This window comes from Camelus bactrianus, chromosome 2, assembly GCF_048773025.1.
Source record: "Camelus bactrianus isolate YW-2024 breed Bactrian camel chromosome 2, ASM4877302v1, whole genome shotgun sequence".
NCBI classification, from domain to species: Eukaryota; Metazoa; Chordata; class Mammalia; order Artiodactyla; family Camelidae; genus Camelus; species Camelus bactrianus.
In genome coordinates, this window is record NC_133540.1 from 32,257,398 (window position 1) to 32,278,753 (window position 21,356).

The 21,356-nt window shown below is 46.1% G+C and overlaps 1 protein-coding gene across 1 annotated transcript; it reads right to left on the reverse strand.

Moving 5' to 3' along the window:
• Window positions 1-11,354: 11,354 nt before the first annotated feature.
• On the reverse strand, window positions 11,355-13,045 carry POU4F2 (POU class 4 homeobox 2). The gene is made up of 2 exons (XM_074374635.1): window positions 12,761-13,045; window positions 11,355-12,296 (listed from the first exon to the last, which is right to left on the reverse strand). Exons 1-2 carry the CDS (start codon window positions 13,043-13,045, stop codon window positions 11,355-11,357), a joined length of 1,227 nt encoding a protein of 408 aa, XP_074230736.1.
• Between the last annotated feature and the right edge of the window lie 8,311 nt (window positions 13,046-21,356).

The following is a 21,356-nucleotide window of genomic DNA, read 5'->3' on the forward strand; positions in this document are numbered from 1 at the left end:
CTGCTTTATCACATCTACTTGGCATCCGCCAGCCCAAATGCCATGTGTAACACTGGGATTGCTTCGAGCTGCATCTGGCTGCAGTTTTAGGAATAGCATCCTTTCCTGAACAAGGGAAAAGAGTTTGTGTAAGAGTGAGTTTGCCAAACCTGAAAAACCAGCTAACTCTCGCTTGTCAATGGCTTGTTTATTATGAGTTACAAACAAAAGCTCAAACTTTCTGCTGCAGGAAAGTAAAGCATTACTTCATCTCATAGCAGTTTTCTCTGCCTTAAACACACAAGATAAATATGTTCTGGGGAGGGGATTTTTTTATAAGCAACTCATGAGCAGTGTTAAAATTAATATAGAAATCCTGCCTCAATAAGGGAGCTATTTCTACCAGTGACACCAGCTTCTAAGATTTCCTCATCCAAGCCATTTGAGAGATGAAAGTAATGAGAAGGGCACAGGGGAGGGGAAAATGGAAAGATGAGGGGTTGAGTTTTAGAGAGATTTCTCCTAGACTGATTAAATCATTTTATCTTGCAGTAACTGATACCTAATAGCCAAGAGTTAAATGGTGGAGAGTACGAATGCTTCTTACCGTCATGACTGAGTTATGAAGTAGTTTCAAATTGGGGTACAATAAATACGATTGTTCCTGTCTTGCATTAAATCTGTCTACTCTTCCCTCCAACCCTCTTCCCCAATCGCACACACTTCCAGTGCTGATAAGACATGCTAGAAACAACTGGACATTTCTTCAACCCACTAGTGTAGGAGTCTGTAGCAATGGGAGCAAGTAGGAAGAGCAGACTCAGCTCTCATTTTGTCTGAGAGCAACATCCTTCTCCCCTCTGCTGTCCACTGGCTCCTGGATCCTCAGACAGATGGTAGAATCAGATGGTTAAAAACTAACTTTGAAAAATGAAACAGCTACACTAATAGCAAAATTAGTAACAAGGCTGCAGAATTCTGACCTCAGTTGGTTGCGAGAGGACATGTGGCTGAGCTTTTCGGAACGGGAAGTGATGTTTGGCACATATTCAGCTCCAAGAGCTTGACTGGCTTATTTTCCCGCTTTTTCCTTCTGCCCAGAGGGGATAATTCATGTCATCTTTAGGGAACTTTGTGATTTTCTTTACAGCGAATGAACGCATTGTATCAAGACTAACTCCCAGTTACCTGCGTGCTTCCACTTTTCCTCGGGACAAATGGAGAATCCCTGACCAGATGAAGCTGGGCTGGTTCCCCAAAACACGCCTTTTCTATTTTATTATAATGTCCCTTTCCCTTTTGCACAGTTACTATCTAAGATAGGGAGAGGGCAGGTGTGACCACATCTGGTCACTGTGCCTTTCTTCCTCTCCCTGGAGGAAGATAGAGATCATCTCATATTAACTACCCATCTCCCCCTCACACCCCCTTTTTTTCACTTGTTCATCTCCCAGATTCTGAGTGAATCCCAGGAGCGGGGAGGAGGGGAGTCTTACTGAAAAAGAAAGCAGCATAAGGGGAATAAAATCAATGGAATGATTTAGGAAATGGAAGAATGAACCTCTCTGACAATACTGTAATTAAAAGCTCTCAGAGCTGCAAAGTGAAAACTTGATGAAAAAAAAGTGCAAGTTGCCAACTGATTCTTATCTAATCCATTTAGGATCCTTTGGTGGAATTTAGAGACTTAACTTAGGGATGTGAACTCCACATCCTCAAAAAATGACTTTCCTCTCAAGGAGTCAGGCTGTCCTAGCTGGGCAGCCAGGGGCTGGGGTCTTTTCTCCAATCACAGCCCTCCCCAAAGACCAAAGACCCTGGAGGGAGAGGAGAAAGCATGTGCCTTCATTCTGGCTTCAGGTGAAAAGGTGGGCACTGCCAGGTCTTGAGATGGAAAGTTAGCCAGTCCAGGCATTGTTAGTTACAACCTCAGAGCTGGTACTGAAAGGAAACTTGAAACCAGTGAACCAGGCTGCTCTCTCTGGAAGCCGCAAAGTCCAGGAGAGCCCAGAGCCTGAAGCACTGAACCCTGATTCCCAAGGGAACCCTTGATCTAATTCCAGCCTCCCACCTCCTCGGAGCGCAGCGGCAGGCCGGGTCCTCGCGTCCTCCCTGGGAGTCACAGACTGCTTCCACTTTGCAGCCAGAGGTCTGCTCCAGAGACACTGTCTTCGAGCTCTGTGTAGAGTCAGGGCGTGAAGGAAAGACACCTGTGTCCAACAGAAGGTCAAAGCCCGGCGGTGCACTAACAAAAGGCATGCCGCCCGGAGTCTCAAGCACTTTCCCAGGCGAATCGCGTGTCTTGATAAGACTAAGAAGGAGAGACTTTGAGTGAGTTTGAAAAGTTTCACCAAGGCACGTGGGCCTCAGGGAATGGCTCTGAGTCTACCTGTGTGTTGGTTTGTGAATGTCCATCTATGCGTGTGTTACCCAGATGACCAGTAGCGAGGAAGATGCCGTAGATGAAGTAGAGGGTTGCCACTTCTCTTCTGATCTGTGGCTTCAGGCCAAGGCCGCGGAGGCTCCGTGTACTCTGGCGGGCTGTGTGCCTCCCCTGCGCTGCAAAGTGATTAGGCTCACCTAGGATTGGAGCAGAAAAGGCATCTATTCTTGGCAAGGGTCAGGAGCCTTCCTGTGAAATCTACGCTTACATATCTGGGCCCCAGACTGCTGTTGAACTTGGAACTTGAAAGTGATTTTTTTTTTTCCAAAAGGGATTCCCTCCCTCCCTCACCTTCACCTCCATCACCTTGCAAACCCAGGACAATAACCCCCACAAACCAAGGACCTACTCTGTTTCTAGAAATCAGGGAGCCTCCACCCCAATTAACCAAAATGCACAGAGATGCAGACTGCCATTTAGCAAAGCCCTGGGGGCCCACTGGAAAAGTCGGACTCTCTGGCTCTGTGTGTGTTAACCCTCCATCTCCCAGCGAGCCCAGCATCCTCCGAGTCCAACAGGCCTTCCAAGAATACAAGCACTGCCCCAGCCACTCATGCAAAGGGTGTCGATTTATGCCCTTCAATCACTTACAAATCCATCAATTACTTGTGTTTTTTTCCCCTAAATCATGCTCCATTGATTAAAAGGACGACTTCAACATCTTACAAGAATTCCAGAAGCCAGTGGGCTTTCTTTAAAAAATATTGGACACATACTTCTCATTTTCTTGTTGCCTCAAATTATTCAGGGAGACCTAGAAGCTACAAGAGAACCTACCCATCAAATTTTTAAAAAATCATCAATAGACACAAATAACACTTTGAATACCCTCCCAGGGTCCAGAAGATGGGAAGGTTAAGGGAAAGAGGAAGGAAGAACTATTTTTGAAAAATTATAACAAAAATTTAAGAATCACAACTCAGACACTATGAGAGGGTGAGGGGGGCTTCTCTTAGCTACAGCAAAGTCTGGGGGTGGGGAAGGGCTCTTGCTTTCCGCCGAGTGACAGCTGGAGTAATGGCTGCAGACACAGTGCGGGGGTGGGGGTGGGGGGGCAGTAATTACTAACCAGGCTCACCCGCCCCCCTACTTTAGAGCGACCGCGTTCTTTTTTGCGCGTCCAGCTGCGCGCTCGGCTGGCTGCTCGGCCTCGGGGCATCCTGGAGCCTGAATGGGGTGGGGGTGGGGGTGAGTGCTAGAGGACTTTAGATCGAGGTTCCTAAAAGGCTTCTGAACTAGAATGTCCCCAAGGTCTCGCCCTTGCAGGGCCTTGGCGCAAAGGAAGGCTGAGCAGAGACTGCTCCAAGCCCAGCAGCCCTCAACCACTCGGCCCACATTAGGGATCTGGCAAAAAGTGAGGGGTGGGGGTCGATGCCGAAGTGGGTAGCAGCCCAGGAAACTGATTCATCTCCTCTGGCTGCACGGGACTGAAACCTTTCCACGAGGATGGAAGGCAAATCGAGGCCAGGTCCCCTCCCGGTTCAGAGAGCGCAGACCCTCAGAAGGCGCAGGCGCTCCCTTGGGCCCCACAAGCCTGAAGTTAAGTGTACACCAAGGGATCCGCGCTGGGGAGGGTGGAGAGGAGGGGAGAGGGGTTGGGGCTAGGTTCTCCACCTCCTCCCGCCGCCTCCCTCCCGCAGGCTGGAAGCCTCACGTAGTCTGGGATTTTTTCAGAATAATTGATGGGTCCAGTTCTCCAGAGCTTTCCCGGTGAGAGCGCGGCGGACCGCGCTAGAATTTAAATAGATGTGATTAGTAAAATGCAAGGGGGTGAAGCGCCCAGGCCTCTCATTCTCGCGGGTTCCCGGCGGCGCGCCTGGCAAGGCGCCTGCTCCCCCGGGCTCTAGGGGCACGCGGGGCCGGGGCGAGCTCGTCCAGCGCGGAGGGCGGCTCGCCTCCCCAAAACCCAGCGCGATGGACCTTAACACTCACCCTCTCCCAACCAGGTTCTCACCAACGTGCACCCCGACCTGGAGCAGGGGGAAGTTGAGGCTTGCAGGCACATCAAGGCCAGCGGGTACCAAGTGATGGTAAGCCAGAGGGTGGGTGCAAAGATCCTGATGTCTTCCCACAGCCAGAACCGACCAGGCGGGTGAGAAGCCTCAGCCTTGAAAAGCGAGGAAAGCTTCTCGGTGGTCGCTGTCCCCAGGTCCTGCTTCTCACACTCACTGTTCTTTTTCTACCTCCGCCCTTACCGGTAGTCCTCTCTCCAGGCTGCCGAGACCAGGCAGCCGGGGTCTCGGAACTTAAGGCGCCCCTTCACTTACCCAAAGCTCTAAGAATGTCCCCTCCACAAAGAAGTGACCTAGGCTGGGAAAAGCTTTCGCCTTGGTGCTCTCTCTCATCCCTATGTCATCGATTTGTTCCTGAAAAGGGGGCTATGCATTCTTATAACATCTACAGCCAATTAATATTGCATTAACTCTATTAAAAAAAAAAAAACAAAAGCACCAGAATACTGCACCCTATCAAAGCCATCTATTATTCACGGAAATGTAATTGGAGACCTACGATATGTGTGTTACGGGCCAGTGGAGGAAAACAGAGTCGTGACAATATTTCAGAAAGGAAGGGGATCCGAGGGTATCTAATATTTAATTTCAAGTCTGTGGTTTTCTAATTCGAGATTAAAAGCAGTCACGTCTTTGAAGCCAGACAGTTGGTATAAATGTACAGTTAAAATATTCTATTCCACGGTCCCTAGACAGAGCTCTCTGCTCGTCCCAGGCTTCATTAAATTTTTATTATCATCCCAGACTAGAGCAAGGAATGAGCGGAAAGACTGTCCATCTAATTGCAATTGATAAAAAAAAAAAAGCTCTTAGATTTCCCCCCTCATTTTAATATATTAACAGCAGTTTTCTTCGTATGTCCAGTCTTTCCCAGCCCTGTGATAAATACAGTTTATCACACAGATACATTTTCTACTTTCCAACAGGCACCAGGCTTGGCTGTCTTCTCTGCTCTTTGAGAAGGCCTGGGGGTGGGGGAAGTTGAAGGGGGAGAAGGGTATTAGAGACTGGCTTCAGAAAGTGATGCTATATGGGGAAAAAAGGTGACATCAGTTCTTGAAGCATCTGGCGAAAGATCAACGAGAGACAACATTTGCACTAAGGTGGTTTTTCCTGTGGCAAGATGAAAGTATATTGTTACCCAAACAAAACAAACAGATTATAAGACCAAGCTACACTTTTCGACAGCCTTTCCACTATGTGGGATGAAAGCAAAGAGTCATATTTTCATTTTATTTCTTTCTTTCTCACTGCTGCACCCCCAACACAGACACACACACACACACACACACCTCAAAACGTTTGTTCTTCTTGAGCCTTCTTTATGTGCTACTAATCTGTCACACCAGACGACTGTAGGGGTGTGTGTGTGTGTGTGTGTGTGTGTGTGTGTGTTGTGTATTCCGGAAGCCTGTCTCAACAAGGGTGCTTCAACATTTTTTGAAACTGGTGTAAATAAAGCTTTTCATCTCCAGGCAGAATAAAACCCACAGTTTGCTTTGTGAGCAGCTCCCTATTATCACATCGCCACTTAATTTTATTTCTATTCTCTCCAAGTTAAATAGAAAGACTGGCTCACAAGGGAGCTGCCATGTGCCTACAGACTGGGGATGTCAAGCAGAGAGACTCACTGTGCAAAGTTAATTTCAATTCCCGAGGAGGATTTCACATTCCGGCTGGCTGTGACCCACAGTAATTAGCTGAGATAACTAATGATTACTTACTTATTCCTTGTAATTATCTGGATTTAATAATTCGCTGTGTAATTTATTAATTCGCTCATAATAGCCTTTCAGGACTAGGAATGGCTCCTTTAAAGGGGCAAAGCAGGCAAAATTTAGTGATTTTTTTTCTCATTGTCATAAATCTGTCTCCTGACAAATGTAGACTTCAGGAACATTTTTATCATCATAACTATCCAGGAACCTTTGTCTTCCTTTTTTATCCTATCAGGATACCAATCCAACTTTTTGTTCCTTCTGTTGTAGCCCCTCCCTTCAAGGCCAACTGAAAAATCAAGTGGAGTTTAAAGTTCTAACGTGGACCATTTACCTAGAGATAAAAATTGTTTTTGCCAAACAATTGAAAAGATGAATCTATAAACTTAACGTCATAGCTTGCATAGAAAAATTTGAGCTTTATCCCTTTATCCCTTTATGCCTTTTAAAATCAAGTGAATTTCTAAATGCCTTTTCCACTATCTCCTCAAGCACTTCCCCACTAGATAGATCAAAATGAAATGATTCATTTAAAGTATAAAGTAAAGCATTTTTACCTCCAGAACTCCAAAGAGAGTCACAAAATATGTCTTTGATAGCCAAAGGATTTAGTTACTTATTGTTATTTATTTTTAAAATACATTGTATAGAAAATAGGAAAGTGTTACATTGACAGAAAATCCTAATTATTTCATTTGCTTTTTCATAGTTCCACTATTTTTCCTCAGCTCTGTGTCAATGAAACAATCTATAAAGAGCTGACCAACTGATTTAATGACAAACATCTAAAGAAAATTGCACTTTTTCCAGATAATATTATAACCCAATTGGTGTAAACAGTACTTAGATATCAACCAGGCCTTACATGATCTTTGCTATTAGTCGCTTATTCCCTTCCGGCTTACACTTAAATGATTCTACTTTGAACAAAAAGATTGGATCATTTGCCTTTAAAGAAGTTAAAAGAAAACAAATTATATAGTTCTGCAACATCAAAATAAGGAAGACTAGACATGCTGCTAAGTCAATTCATAAAAGATCTTTTTGGAATAAAATAGTAATTGTGAACCTTGAAGGGGGAAATTTAGGAAATGAGTCATGAATGCCAATGGATTTGATTGATATGACAAGTACCTTCAGCCACAGTTTGCTATTTATCCATCTGAGTGTTTTGAAAGCCAGTATCAAATGGATATTTCTCAACAATATATACACAGTTTCCTCTAGCCTTACCTTTAATTTCTTCTTTAAGACCAATCCTCTTCTCTCCAAATCTCTATGGTTTGTTTTGGTATGTTTTGCAACTAGCATTAATAGAAACTTTCAGAATACATTTCTTTTTAAAATTCTTCTTTCCCCATAAAACAGACACATTTAAGCAGGCTTGAATAATGGATATAATTATTATCTCGTAGTAAAGAAAGTTTTTTTTTCTATCCCTTGTAAGAACATAAGGAAGAGGAACTTAGAGTGTGATACAGTTTTAAAAGTCCAGGAACACAGGAGACAAAGAACACTTGGTGAATGTGGTTGGGATGGGGAGGATATAGGGCTTCACTCTCAACTGTTGAAGTAAATGGATAGTTGCTTTTCTGTCACTTTCCTCACAAAAATCTAGGACAAACATGCATACATGCAAGCTACCATACATCTCAAAATGCACTAAAAAGAACACCTATTTTATTTCTATCCATTGTATTTCTCAATTTCAACTATTTTTACAGGATTTCTCACTTCAGTTAAAGATGTCATATCTGTAGAAAGAAAACACAAGCATGCACCTCTCTCTCCTCCCTGACTCTCCTCCCTCCTAACATACGTTTCCTAGACCCTTAGCTAACAGCCACATGTGGGAAGGAGGAGGAGTTACTTATTGAAGATAATTTTTATCCTAGATCAGAAAGCCTGATTTGTTACACATTCAAGCTATTTAATTCACTTTCTCCACTCCAGAAAAACTAAGCAAGCAGAAAGTTCTCCAACTAGCTAGATCTGCAGGGTCAAATGTGTTGTTGGAACAAGACTGAGTCTGTGGTTACTATCCGTGGTGCTGAAACAGTATCCCATACAATGAGATTGGGGGCTGGCTCTTTGAAAAGACTTAGGAAAACTGAGTCTAATAACAGGGGGTAAAGTGGGAGAAGGGACATTCGGCCTCCTAAACAGAGAAATAGAATTAAACCATCACTATCAGTATATATGAAGTTACAATTCTTTCTTTTAAATTTTCACAACTTTCTGTATTTTCTTAGCTGTCTATGCAATGTATATCATTATTTCTAAATGGACATATGGATTTTGTTTTTTCAGGAGTCCTTTTTATTTCAGCGGTAGAGAAGGAAGTCCCTCCACCCATTATCCATCCAACTTCCACAACTCTTTTTGTTACACCTGGAAATCATAATCAATTTTCCAATAACATTTAATCCCAACATGAACCCTTATAAAAATTTTCACTGACTTGTGGGCTATTTCCTAATCTCATCCTCAAAATAAGAAATATTCCAAGACAGATTCATATTAGAGGGGTAAGAGCTCAGGTTAGCAGAATTACCTGTGGAGGATGGCCTGGCTCCTCCCTCCTGTAGGACCTATAGATTAATATGATGTTCTCATTATTAATAATGTAAATATCTAAATCAGAGTTTTCCTGAAGAAAACTTTGAAAATTTAATATGTTGCCCAACTGTTGTAGGAAGTCTGAAAATTATTAAAATTAGTGAGTATCCTTTAAACTAAGATCAGAAAAAGAAAACTCAGTGTATCAAATGGGCAGAATTACTTTGCCAAACTACCAGTAGACAGACTTCCACCAACTCTGGTGTCTGGGTGAGTCATAGAAAGGGGACAAAATTTTGCTCCTTTTAACACCCAGGATTTCTTCCTCAGCCCTATTCTGCCTATTGCAGAATGTGAGTTTCCTTAAAGATCATGGAAATGGAGAGAGTGGGAGAGAGAGAGAGATGCTTCAATTTGTAATTCAGTAACCCAAATGCTTCCTGCTCTGGCTTTGGGGCACTGCTCTCCAGGAGTGGTAACTGAATTGAGAACTATGGTGGGTCAGCTCCTAGGCCTCAATCAAGGTGTCTTACTCCCCTAACCAGGCCTTGACTCTTGCCACACCCAGTCTCCCATTGCTACTGATAACTGAACTGAGTTCCTTTCTTCCTTTTACCCAAGCAATATCTCTGCTCACAAAGATTTTCTTTGCAGAATTTTTCAGATCTAGAGAAAGGAATCTAAGGGAGGTAGCCAGAGCCAAATACTGTGATCTCATCTAGGCAGAAAAGCAAAGCACCCCTGAGATGAGCTCTGGCTATTAGAAGGCTATTCTAAACTCTCTTCTTTTATACTTTCCGAGAGAAACATCTCCTACTAAATCCAAGTCAGACTTTGACAACAACCAGTCCATAATAAACCATCAAATGTGTTTCTGCTTTTAAAAAATCTCCCATCAAAATAATTCCCATGCAAATGATTAAAAACAACATCACATTTTAGAAGCCATTTAATTTTAATAGCATATTTTAATGAAAAAAGCAGCATACTTTGCCAATAAAACATTAAAATCATCTTTTCAATGAAAGACAATCAAACAACACCAAAAATAAGTTAATACATTACCATAGTAAATAAACCATCTATTAACAAAAACAAGAAACCAGGTCATATACAGAACTCAACACTTCGGAGAGCCTTAAAGGGAACAGCAATACAGCAAAATTTGTAAGAATATATCTATATGTGCATTTTGAATGAACTATTTACAATAGATTAGGTACCAGTCATCACGTACCTAATTTTTTTTTGTTCCAAAAGAATTCTACCAAACAATGTGAATTTACAAGCAGTGCACTGTCTTTTCTTATAGTTCAAATTAGTTTTTCTACAAACAAACCTCCAAAAGGAAAAATTGAAGGATTCTTGTAAATGTTAAAATGTAGTCAACAAAGCAATTGAAAACTAGAAGACTGAAATACCTTGGTGAAATCTTAGAATCTGGAAAGGCAAACACCAAGTGACAAATGCACCTAAAGCTAGAAAATGATGCATCACAGTCATGCTTCCAACTGCTTGAGTTCTTCTCTTTCATTAGAGGTGTGTGTACGTGTGCCTGTGTGTGTGTGTGTGTAAAGATGAGTGAGAGAGCGCGTGTGTAGCAGGGACAATGTGGGAATCCCCATTAAATATGTAACGAAGTAAACAATACTTTGGACAGTGAATCAGGTCTACACGATTAAGACGTCCATTACTGAGTGTCGACTCACAAATCAGAACACTACCAGTAAAAACAAAGGAAAAACAATCTTCATTCAAAGTGAGAATATACAAATGGGCTAAAAGGAATACAGTGTAAGAGGAAAGCTGTAAAAATTCAGTAAACTTATCAAACATAAAAAAAATTTAACTTCACTAGCCATACTTTACCCCCATTTTTAAGACTAAAGAAGTTTAATTAATTAGAATGTGCACAAATTAAGTTGCTAGAGAGATAAATTAATAATTTACAGAGGGTTGTTCAGCAATAATCTAATAATAGCTTTCAAGATCAGTGAACACAGCAGGCGCAACTCCTTTCTTAAGCATTAACACTTCAGAGAAGGAAAGAGGGGGTAGGAACCACAATAAAAATATATATATAATATACAGTGTAAATGCAGAAAATCTGCCATCTTTTTTTAAAATTCAAAATACTTTAGAGATGTCTCTATCACATTAAGCATCAACTCTAGTTTAAAGTTTCAGTCCTGAATCAATTTCTATTTCTGAAAAATAGCTGCAAAGTGTACTTTTAAACTTGAACAAGGGTGATGTCTTTAGGAATAAAAACAAATCTTACTTGATCATTCTGGGGGCCTTTTAAAAGGCTGTCTCGTCTGCCTTCCTGCAAACAGCCAGCTCCAGACTTCCTGTGAAGAGGCCAACGTGCCTTCTCCGGGTGGGGTGGGGTCGAAAGGGACACCTTTGCTACAACTTGACAAATCCCTTCTTTTGTTTTTCTTTCCTTTGAGAAATCCTTTCACATTCTCACCGGTCTTGGGCTCAGTTGCTCGCTTGTTCGCTCGCTCTCCAATCCTCGCTTTCTCTGGATTCACATTCACTGGACTTGTTTTTGATCGCGGAAAGTGGAAAGAAAAGAGGCAAAAGAGAGAGAGAAAAAGAGGTGAGGAGGGGCCTGTCTCTGGAGAGGCCATGGGTCTCCTAAATGCCCGCGGAATATTTCATTCTTTTCTGTTTCTGCCTCTGGTTGCAGAACCAGACGCGCACCACGTTTTTCTTAAGGTCCAGCTTCTCCGCGATGGCGGCGATCTTCTCGGAGGAGGGCCGCGGCTGGATGGCGAAGTAGGCTTCGAGCGAGCGCTTCTCCGGCGCCGCAATGGACGTGCGCTTGCGCTTCTTCTCCGCGCCGTTGAAGAGCTCCGGCTTGGTGAGCTTCTCGCGGTGAGACTTCTCAGCCTCCTCTAGCCACGCTTGCAGGATGGGTTTGAGGGCGATCATATTGTTGTGAGACAACGTGAGGGACTCGAACCTGCAGATGGTGCTCTGGCTAAGCGAGCCCACGCCGGGGATCTTGAGGTTGGCTAGCGCGGAGCCCACATCGGCCTGGGTCACCCCCAGCTTGATACGTCGCTGCTTGAAGCGCTCGGCGAATGCCTCCAGGTCCCGGGGGTCGGCGTCCACGTCGCTCATGCAGCCCATATGTGAGGGCAGCCCGTGTGCATGGGCCATGCTGAGCGCAGCTTGGTGCATGGGGTTCATGGTAGCCATGTGCGGCGCGTGAGCTGGAGTGGACACCACGGCGCCGTCGGGGCCCGCCATAGCACCCAGAGCCAGCCCGGGACTCAGATGCTCCAGCAGCTCGCCTTCAAGTGCCTGATGCGGCTGATGGTGGTGATGGTGGTGGTGATGGTGGTGGTGGTGCGTGCTTGCCAGCGCAGACGGGTGCGAGATGGGCACCGACGAAGAGGAGGCAGCCGACGTACACGGGATGGTATTCATGGTGTGGTAAGTGGCGTCCGGCTTGAAGGGGCTGTGGTGGGGCGGGTGATGGTGGTGGCTTTTGCTCTGGGAGACGATATCCACCGCCGCCAGAGCCTCGGCGCGGGCCAGCAGACTCTCATCCAGCCCGCCGAATATATTGCTCTGCAATTGCAAGTAAAAGGCACACATTACTCTCAGCAGGGAATTGTGCGCACTCTCTCCGGAAGCAACGGCCCAGCGCTCCACACCGCCGCCGCGCCTACAACATTCCCAGAACGTTAAAATAATAATTAATAATAATAATAATAATAATAATAATAATAATAATAATAATAATCCTGAAACTAGCAGGTGAGGAGGAGAGGAGCCACGGAGAGAAGCCAAGAGATCACGAGGAGGAGGAAAGTGAACCTGCAAACACAACACAACGTAACACGCGCACAGGCAACATTCCAGGTCATAAAAATTAATATGAAAGGAAAGACCCGCTGAATACATAAGAGAGAGAGAGGAAAACTGGTTGGAGGTGTGGGGTGATTTGCTGTGCAGACATGAAAAAAACATCAAGCAGATAAAGGGGGCTGTCAAAATGTGCCTTTAAGCGGTGATTATGCAGAAATACGCACCGGTGGGGTTGGAAGACACGCTCGCCGCATCGCCTCGGAGCCCCCGCCACTGCCGCCGCTGCTGCCGCTGCTACTGGAGCTGCTGCTCCGGCCTCCACCGCCCCCGCCACTGCCACCACCGCCGCCAGCATTGCTCGAGCTGCTAGGAGAACTAGCGGAGGGCGCCGCGGGTGCAGAGGACCCGGGCGAGGCGCTGTGCAATGCCGAGTACTTGGGCTCCACGTGCAGGCTGCCGCCGTGAGGCATGCTGAACGCCTGCTTGCTGTTCAGGGACATCATCATCATCTTCCCCTCCGGCCCGGGCGTTTGTCCGTAGCGCACTCACTGGCCCCGGCGGCCGGGACCCTCCCGAGAAGTGCTGGGCGAGAGCGAGAGCGGGGAAGGGAGATGCAAAGTTGCGCTCACTCGCCGCTGCTCCAAGCTCTTCGCGCCTTGCCGCGACTACGCGCTCCTGCGCTGGCTCCGCGGTCAATCTGAGCGGATGCTGGGCTCCGCTTGCCGCTGGCTGCAGACCTGGGCGCCCGAAACAGCCCCCGCGCTTCGTGGCCTCGGAGTTATAGTCCCCTCTCCCCACGCCTGCCCCCGCACCCCCCGCCCTCCCTCCCTCTCGCGCGCCTCCGCCCTCCCCTGCCAGGAAGCGCCGGTTTCTCCTCCTCGGATTCTAGCGTCCCCCAGCTCCCAGGTTGCCTCCTCCAGGCTTTGGTCCTTTCTGCTCTCCTGACACCCGCCTCCCGCTCCCCCGCCGCGCCCTCCACACCCCGCTTCCTACCCCCGACCGCGCTCGGATGGCGCCGCCCCTACCCGGCGGGCCGCAGCTCTCACTTACAGTTGCGCCCCTACTCAACCCCACCCTACTGGCCAGGTCTGTACTCCAGTCGCGGGGCAGTTCCTACCTAAGAGCCGCCCTCCAGCCCCTCCTGCTTCTTCCGCCGCGACTCTGCCTCGCCGGCAAAAGAAACTCCTAAATAAAGTTGCGGGCCAGGGAAGCCTCGGGTGAGGTTTTCCCACTACAAGGAACGCCTCTTACCTGGCTGCCTCCCCCGCCTCTTGCTTACCGCTAAGTTCCAGGCCTCCGCCCCCAACTCAGCCTGCCCCTCCCTGCAGCTCAGGTGACCCTGATCCCTGGCTCGCGACCACAGTGGAGGAAGCGGACGCTGCCGCCGATCAGGATCCTCCCCGCTGCCCTGCGCTTCCGCCTGGTACGCGTAGCGGTACGCGCTCGGCTCTGCGACCCTTCGCCCGGCGGGTGCCTGGAGCCGAAGAGACCTAGGGTCCACAGGGCTGCAGGGCTTTCTCTCACTCGTTTTCTCACAGCTCTCAGCGGATTGGACAGCCTTGGAGCCGGCTTCGGTCGCCTATGCGCATGCGACTCCTCCCCCCTCTTCCCAGGCCCCCTTGTACTCCCCCAACGCCACCACCGACATACACTCCTCTCCACCCTCTTTTCTCTTCCTCCGGATCTTCCTCCTCCCTCCTGTCTCCAGTTCAGTGTGAGTTGGGTCTTGGGCGGATCCACTGGTAAACCTTGCCACTGGATTTATTATTCTTCATTAGCCACAATCAAAGGAGGAAGGGGCAATTGACGGAGAGGCAGGGCCAAAGATCACACAGCGCATGTGCTGCAGAACATCCCCCTCACCCCAACACACACACACAGACACACACACACACACGCCCTCAGGGGCTGGCACAAGCCCCACTTATCTTCATTTCCAGCCACTCGGTGAAGAGACAGCCTATTTTTAGCCAACACTTCGCTAGCACTTTAGTCCCAGTGCGGACCACTTTTCTTAGAAGTGGGCACACAGTCTTAGTTCCAGTTGTAAAAGAAGTAGACAACCTCTCCCACACACAGACGCGCGCGCGCTCACACACACACACACACACACTCCCAGCCTTCCTCTCCTCTCCGCTCCGGTCTTCTCTCTACTTCCCTCGGTGTTGGGGGCTGCTGTCACCTCCCCAGAGCTTGGAAGGAGCGGGGTGCAGGCGAGGGTGAGAAAGCCCTGAGACCCGTACGCTGGAGCCCGCGGGTGGCCCGACCAGGATGGGGGTGGCTGGGAGCAGGTGCAGGCACACGGTGCCTGGGGAAGGCGAGCAGGTGCAAGAGCAGGAGGCAGGCCTGAGAGGCGCTGGCGCGCGCTGGGGACAAAACAGAGTGGGAAGGAGCGTGGCGAAGGGGGGCCCTAGAGTGGTCAGCGCCTGGAAGCCCCCCGGAGGCGGCAAGTAGAGGGCCGCCTGTTCGCCCATGACCCCCGCGGGGCGGGAGGGCAGGTTCAAGTCGGGAGCACGGTCCTCGGGAGTTGCCAGAGTACTAGGAAGGCTGCAGCAAACGGCGGGCTCTGTCCGTGGTGCTTAAACCCCTTGCGCTTTCTTGCGTATTCACTCCTGGGCTTGCCTTTCTCCTCCCCTAAGTGGAGGAAAATAATAAATAGTAGCCAAGGGGGGATTCCTACCAGCAGTGTTCCGGAGCAGGAGCTCGGAGAATCCTGAACAAGGGACTGGAGAGGGGGTGTTGACATGAATGAACGTGGCTTGTGCTGGATGGTTCAAGTAAATGCTTAGGTGTTTAATTTCTACCTCAGCAACAGCCAGGGTAATTTTCAAAGAAATAAAAAAAATTGACATCGTACAGCTCTCACTGTCTCAAGCTTCGAGAAATGAAATAAATCAAAGTTAAAGGCTTGAGTATCATTTAATTATAGTGCGACTAGCGCTTTGAAAGAAGTAGAACAACATCTCTAAACAAATTATGACTGGGCCAGGAAGGAATTATTAGATTGAAATTTCATTTAGGCTCGGGAGACACCGCGCTTCACTGTGTAATCTGCTATGCCTCATCTGATTTGTATGCTTAATTCAGCTTGACGAATTTATTAGTTTTCATAATAGTGAAAAAATGGAGCAGCACTATGAGCTAATGCATTGTGTGTACTATAAATTGTATGTCATCGTGGAAAGGCTGAAGTCTATAGAAATCTTTTATTAATGCCGGCATAGGAGGGAGGATTTTCGCGCAAGCCTTGGAGAGTTTCACGCCAAACCCCACTGTTGCTGGGTCTCGCTGGTCCGTTAACATATCGTCATACTAATTAGACTACTTCATCAGTGATACAATTTCAAACTTCAAATTATGTTCTAATTAACCAGGGTTGTCCAATTTGCTTAAGCTTCAAAAGGCTTTGGACGGTCTAATTAGTATAAGCTGTTGAGCATCTCTAAAGCCTAATAAAATCTGTTAAAATATTTTGGATATATATTCTCAGTACTGTGTAAGGACCAAAGAGCTAAAAGTGAGAGTGGAGGAGGAAAATAACTGGAAGACAAGTGTCTGCATCCACCTAGTTGCCCCAGATTATAGTGCTAAGTGAACCACGGGAGAAACTTGTGGGTATTGCACCTCCTAAAGAGTGTGTTTATGTGTTTAAATAAAGGCATAAGAATATCAAGGAGAGAAAAAAACCACAAGGGGAAAAAAATTCTTCTCTTTCATTAGGTGCCTAATTAGATGTAAAGTGAAAAGCAACCCTGAGGAGTTTCTCAAGCATTATTGTGGCATCCGTCTGCTGAACTTGGATTGCAAAATCAAGTATTTGGGGGGGTGTTTTGAACCTCTCCCTGTCCCCTCCCCCTTCATTGAGCTTAATTACTTGCAATAGTTGTTTTAATGTATGTTGTCACCTGGGAGTATTGAGAAATGCATATCGTTAATATGAATTAATCTTGATTTTAATAGCAACTGACAACTGATCTCCAAAATGCTAAACACTTATCACCACTTCATATGGTAAATAAGGTAGTATAATAAATTCATGAAATAAAGAGGGCATTGTGAAAATGACTGGACAAACTTTGTTTGATATGGAATTCAGTGACTAAAACTGTTTTAAGCAAGACAACTCCCAAGAGAATATTTTCCTGATGAGTAAAATCCGTATATCATTAAATTAATATTACTTTAAAAGATCTTCTAGATATCTATCAGTGTTATCTCTAATTTTAGGGAGGAAAAAAGGGAAGCCCTTTATTCTAATTATCAAGGTGAGATAAATTAATTTGCAGTTGTAGAGCAATTCGAGTTTATCTGTATTCACTTCTCAGAAAACACAGACCAAAAAAAAAAAAAGGTTACAGTTAGATTTTCCCTTTTCTCACTCCTAGTGAAAAATCAACAGCAGTGATTGTGTTGTATTAGAGAGAAAATGCAGTTCTTCTTCCTTCATCACCATGACCTGCAGTCTTACAATCTCTACTAACAGAAGTGTTCAGAATACCAACATCTTTGCGATGATATCAATAAAACCCATTTCGGTTTTGCCCACAGGCAATGAAGAACTCCGCAAGTGTGGAAGCTGCTCTATGAGGAAGTAAGTCTCCAGCCCCCCAGAATAGCAGAAACCATCTAAACAACTGGAAAGTTGGGAATAAACCCAAAGGATGGCAGTGAATGGATCCACACTGGAAATCTGCTTCACATGATCTCAATACACACTTTTATGCCCAAGAACCTGTACGCGCCGGCGCCTCTGCCCACCTTCAGACCTACCTAAGAAACTGAAAGCAGGGAAGTGATTTGGTTTTTTGTTTGTTTGTTTTTAAGCAGAGAAGTGGAAAATGAATCAACTGTGTGACTACACAAGGAGCGCCTTTCTTCTCTCCAGGCCTCTTTGTTTGACAATAGCTTCTGTCCCAACTGCTGCCAGATGTGCATAGATGTGACCAGCTTCCCTTCAGGCCCACGAAGAATCGCTTGAAGTTCCACCTAAGCTCCCCGACAGTGGGGTCCCTGCAGTAGGCGCCCCCCACCCCGAAATCAGCCCGCAGCCATCCCGAGGGGAGTAATCACTGTCTCCTCCCCTGTATTTGGGACCTAATTTACTATTAAAATTTTAAGCAGTGCATTCATATTTTACTGGACCTAATGTGTTTTATTAAATTTTAATCCATTAAGGGCAGTATGATTTTTCTGTATTTCAAACAGAATTGAGTTGGATTATAGGAAGATTTCTTAAAGGACAGATCTGGCCCTATCCATACACCATGTCGATCTCGGATAGACAGGGCTTGAGGGAGGAAAGAGGGAAAGCATGGGTTCTCCCTCATCCCATCTCCTCAAGGTCAATCCACTCTGGATTCTGAATAAAGTCAGACCCTCTGAGCTCTCTCTGCACTCTAGCTTGGGGTAGAAGGATATGGGGTGATTAAACTCCTCCCTGGCCTTGGCTGTTTCAAGGAAGAAAATAGGAGGGAATTTTCCCTGAAATTAAGACCTCTGGGAATGTCCAGAGAGCTGGTCACAGAGCGGAATGCTGGTCAGGAAGGCTTTCCTGGGTTTCTCACGTCCTGGGGCTAAGTTTGAGGAGTATGGGTGCATTTTGCTCAAACATCTTTCCTCTTCCGAGCAAGTCCACGACTGCTCTTGCTTTTGTCTCTTACTTTCTCTCTCCATTGGCTCGCCGTGAGTCTCAAGTCCCCCTCGCTTAGAAATTTGAAGGAGCCCCTCTTTCGCCCAAAGATACCAGGCATCCCTCTGCCTGATGACACAGCTCGACTCGGTGCCTTCCTGGGTGACTCTCTCTCACTCTCAATGCCACGGCAAGCAGTCAGCGAGTGTCTCCGGAAACCTCTGTATCAGGCAGTTCCCAGGCCCTTCTATATTGAAATTCGGGCTTGCAAACGCCTACCCTCCCATCAAAGGGGATGAGAAACAAGTTGCTATTAGCGCTCAGGAGGGCGCACTTTGAAGGCAGGGAAAGACTTGCTCCAGGGCCAGGGCCCTGTAGTCGCTGAACGAGCCAAGTGGGGCTCTCTCTAGATAATTCTGGACTGGACTGAGAACAGCGGCTGGGCAGGGGACAAGAGGCTGAGAAGAGGCACAGCAGAAAGGAAACCTTCCCCGGTGGAGGGGAGGGCGCAGAGCAGAATTTCAAATAAAGCAGATCGGGAAGAAGGGGACGCGGGACGCAGCCAGCCCCAGGCCCGCGGGATGCCCGCGAGGCTCCTAACCGCCTTTCGGATTCCTCCGAGTTGGCTGGCTGAGGCCGAGTGTGGCGAGGAACCCGCACGCGGGGACAGCTGATTGCACCCACCGTAGTCGACCAACCTTTGGAGGACACACAAATGGCGCAGAATTTAACAGAAATTAACCTCTGCAGGAGGAAAGGAGTGAGTACTCGGTATCCAACTCTGCACTACCCAGAGCGCGGGGACGTGAATTCACACATCTCAGGCACGGGCACACACCCAGAGACACACTCGCACGCCCACGCACGCAGATACACACGTGCTAACACGCACACTCACACAAGCTCGCACCTGCTTCTCCCCTCCCCCTCTGGCGCGCCACTTTGGCGGTCAGAGGAGGGGGAGAGGAGGGAGACCTCCGAGTTCCGCCCGCAGGCAAGCACCCCAGTGTTTACTTTCCCCAACGACACTGTTATTTTTCGTCGCAGTGAGTTTCCTTGGTCCGTGTGTTTACCTCTTCCCAAAGTTAAGTCCAGTCACGAAATCAAACTTAAAGCATTGGAACAATCAATGAAGACTTCTGCAATCCATGGCGCCTTGCGCTTCCTGGAACTAAAATAAATGCAAGAAATCGAAACTTAATTACTTGAAAGAAATCCAGAAATCCCTCTGCATAATTTATCCAGTCATTTTTAGTAGCGTTGTGTTCGGCGCAGTGTATGTTAACTCCATACTTTTGGCTAAGATCTGGCTTCCTTCATGGATTCCTTGGGAGTCGCTGCACCTGACCTCAGCCGGAATTTTGCTGTGCCCTAGGTTCCCCCTTCCTCCCACTCCTCAGAGCTGAACTCTTCTTTTCTTTTCAGAAGTCACCAACTGTAATCGTACAAGAATCCCTGGGGCTGAGTGTTGTGTGTAGTTAAAAAATAAAAAAATCTCACCTGTTCTCTCTTCTTTTTGCTCACTGGGGCTGTACTTGAATTTGTGTGAGTTTCTAAATACTAGATCTGAAACTGGGACCCTTAGTAAATACAAGCCAGGACAATTTCTCTGAAGGAACAGTGTACCATCAAAAAGTGCCATTTGGCTGGTGATGGAAAAATTGATTAAAAGGTGGACTTTTCCCCCTTCTCTCCAGGGAAATTCTCTCTCTCTCTCTCTCTCTCTCTCTCTCTCTCATTCTCTCTCATTCTCTCTCTCTCATCTCCCCCTCCTTCTCCCCCTCCCCCCTCTTTATCTCCCTATCTTCATTATCTTCCCAAGGCACACTACTAGAATATTTGTTCTGACTACTCTACAAGGTATTTAGCTGGACCACAAACCCAGAACACTAGTTTCTTCCTCTGATATCTGTTCCTTTCAGACTCACCCATTTTCTCCTCTCCTTTGTTTTCTAATTGATTGAGAATCTTTATATCTATGAAGTGTCAAAAGATATTCAAGAGGAGGCACTAAATAAAACAGATGATCCTGCATTCAGCTTAAGGATGCTGGCTAAAATCAAGTGACTTTTGTACATATTGTGATTCTGACATTGGTACTACTGGGAACTTAAGAAATTTGGTGGTTACTAAAGCTATGGCCGGTGGATGTGCAGAATGAGGGGTCCCTGAATCTATTAGCATGGTGAGGGTGATCCTAGAAAGACGAGCTTTTTCATAGACACCTTACAGAAATCTGAAGTAATGTTATGAAAGAATGAAAAATACATTGGGGAACAGCTTGGAAACTGAAGTACATTTTGATTTAACTTACATTAACAGAAATGTAATGTAAAAGTGAAAGGATCTAACAAAACCATTAATAATTAAAAAATAATTACAGATAGTCTATCCTTGCTATTCATAACCACTCAACACTTTAGACAAAGAAAACGGAATACTCTTAATGGGAATGAGATGTGAGCAGACTGCTAATGAGAAGTTAACTGAGGACTGGGCATTTGTCAGAGGAGATGAGTTTCCTGGTTTCCCCCACCTGCATATTTTAATTCTCTCAGAGTTACCTTGGACCTTCCTCCTTCCATCAGCATAGACCCTGAGTGTCAGAGTTTATGCAACAGAAATCTCTTGAGCAATAAGAATACAGACCTTATCGAATTGTGAAGATCAGGGGCACCAGATGGCTTGTCTATTAACCATCCTCATTGACAAATATTTATAGGTGCCTAAGAGACACATGCTTCTCTAATAGATTTTGGGTGGACAGTTCCATTCCACAAGGATTTCACAAAACAATGACCCTCTGAAGCAGCAGTTTGGTCCCTGTCTCCATTAGTGATCACTTAAAAAATATTAGTCATCCTTTAAGGATTCATTGTCATCCTTATTCTTGTACTCCTGATCAAAGGAAATGTGTCCCAGTATTTTTTTAAAATGTGTGTGTGTGTTTTTCTGTTACCTAAATTATATCTATTTTCTTTCCAGTATATAGTTTTCAGTGTCCAAAGTCTTTAGAGCAGTTTTCTACACATAATCGTGGAGCAAACTTTTAATCATGCACTAAACCTTTAAAAATATGTTGGGAAGGAAGATACAGTGACTACATTCTGCCTTTCACTGCATATTCTTCTTTATTTTGTTTGAGAGACACATGGGACTGCCCTAGAATGCTCTGTTGACGTTTGGAGGCA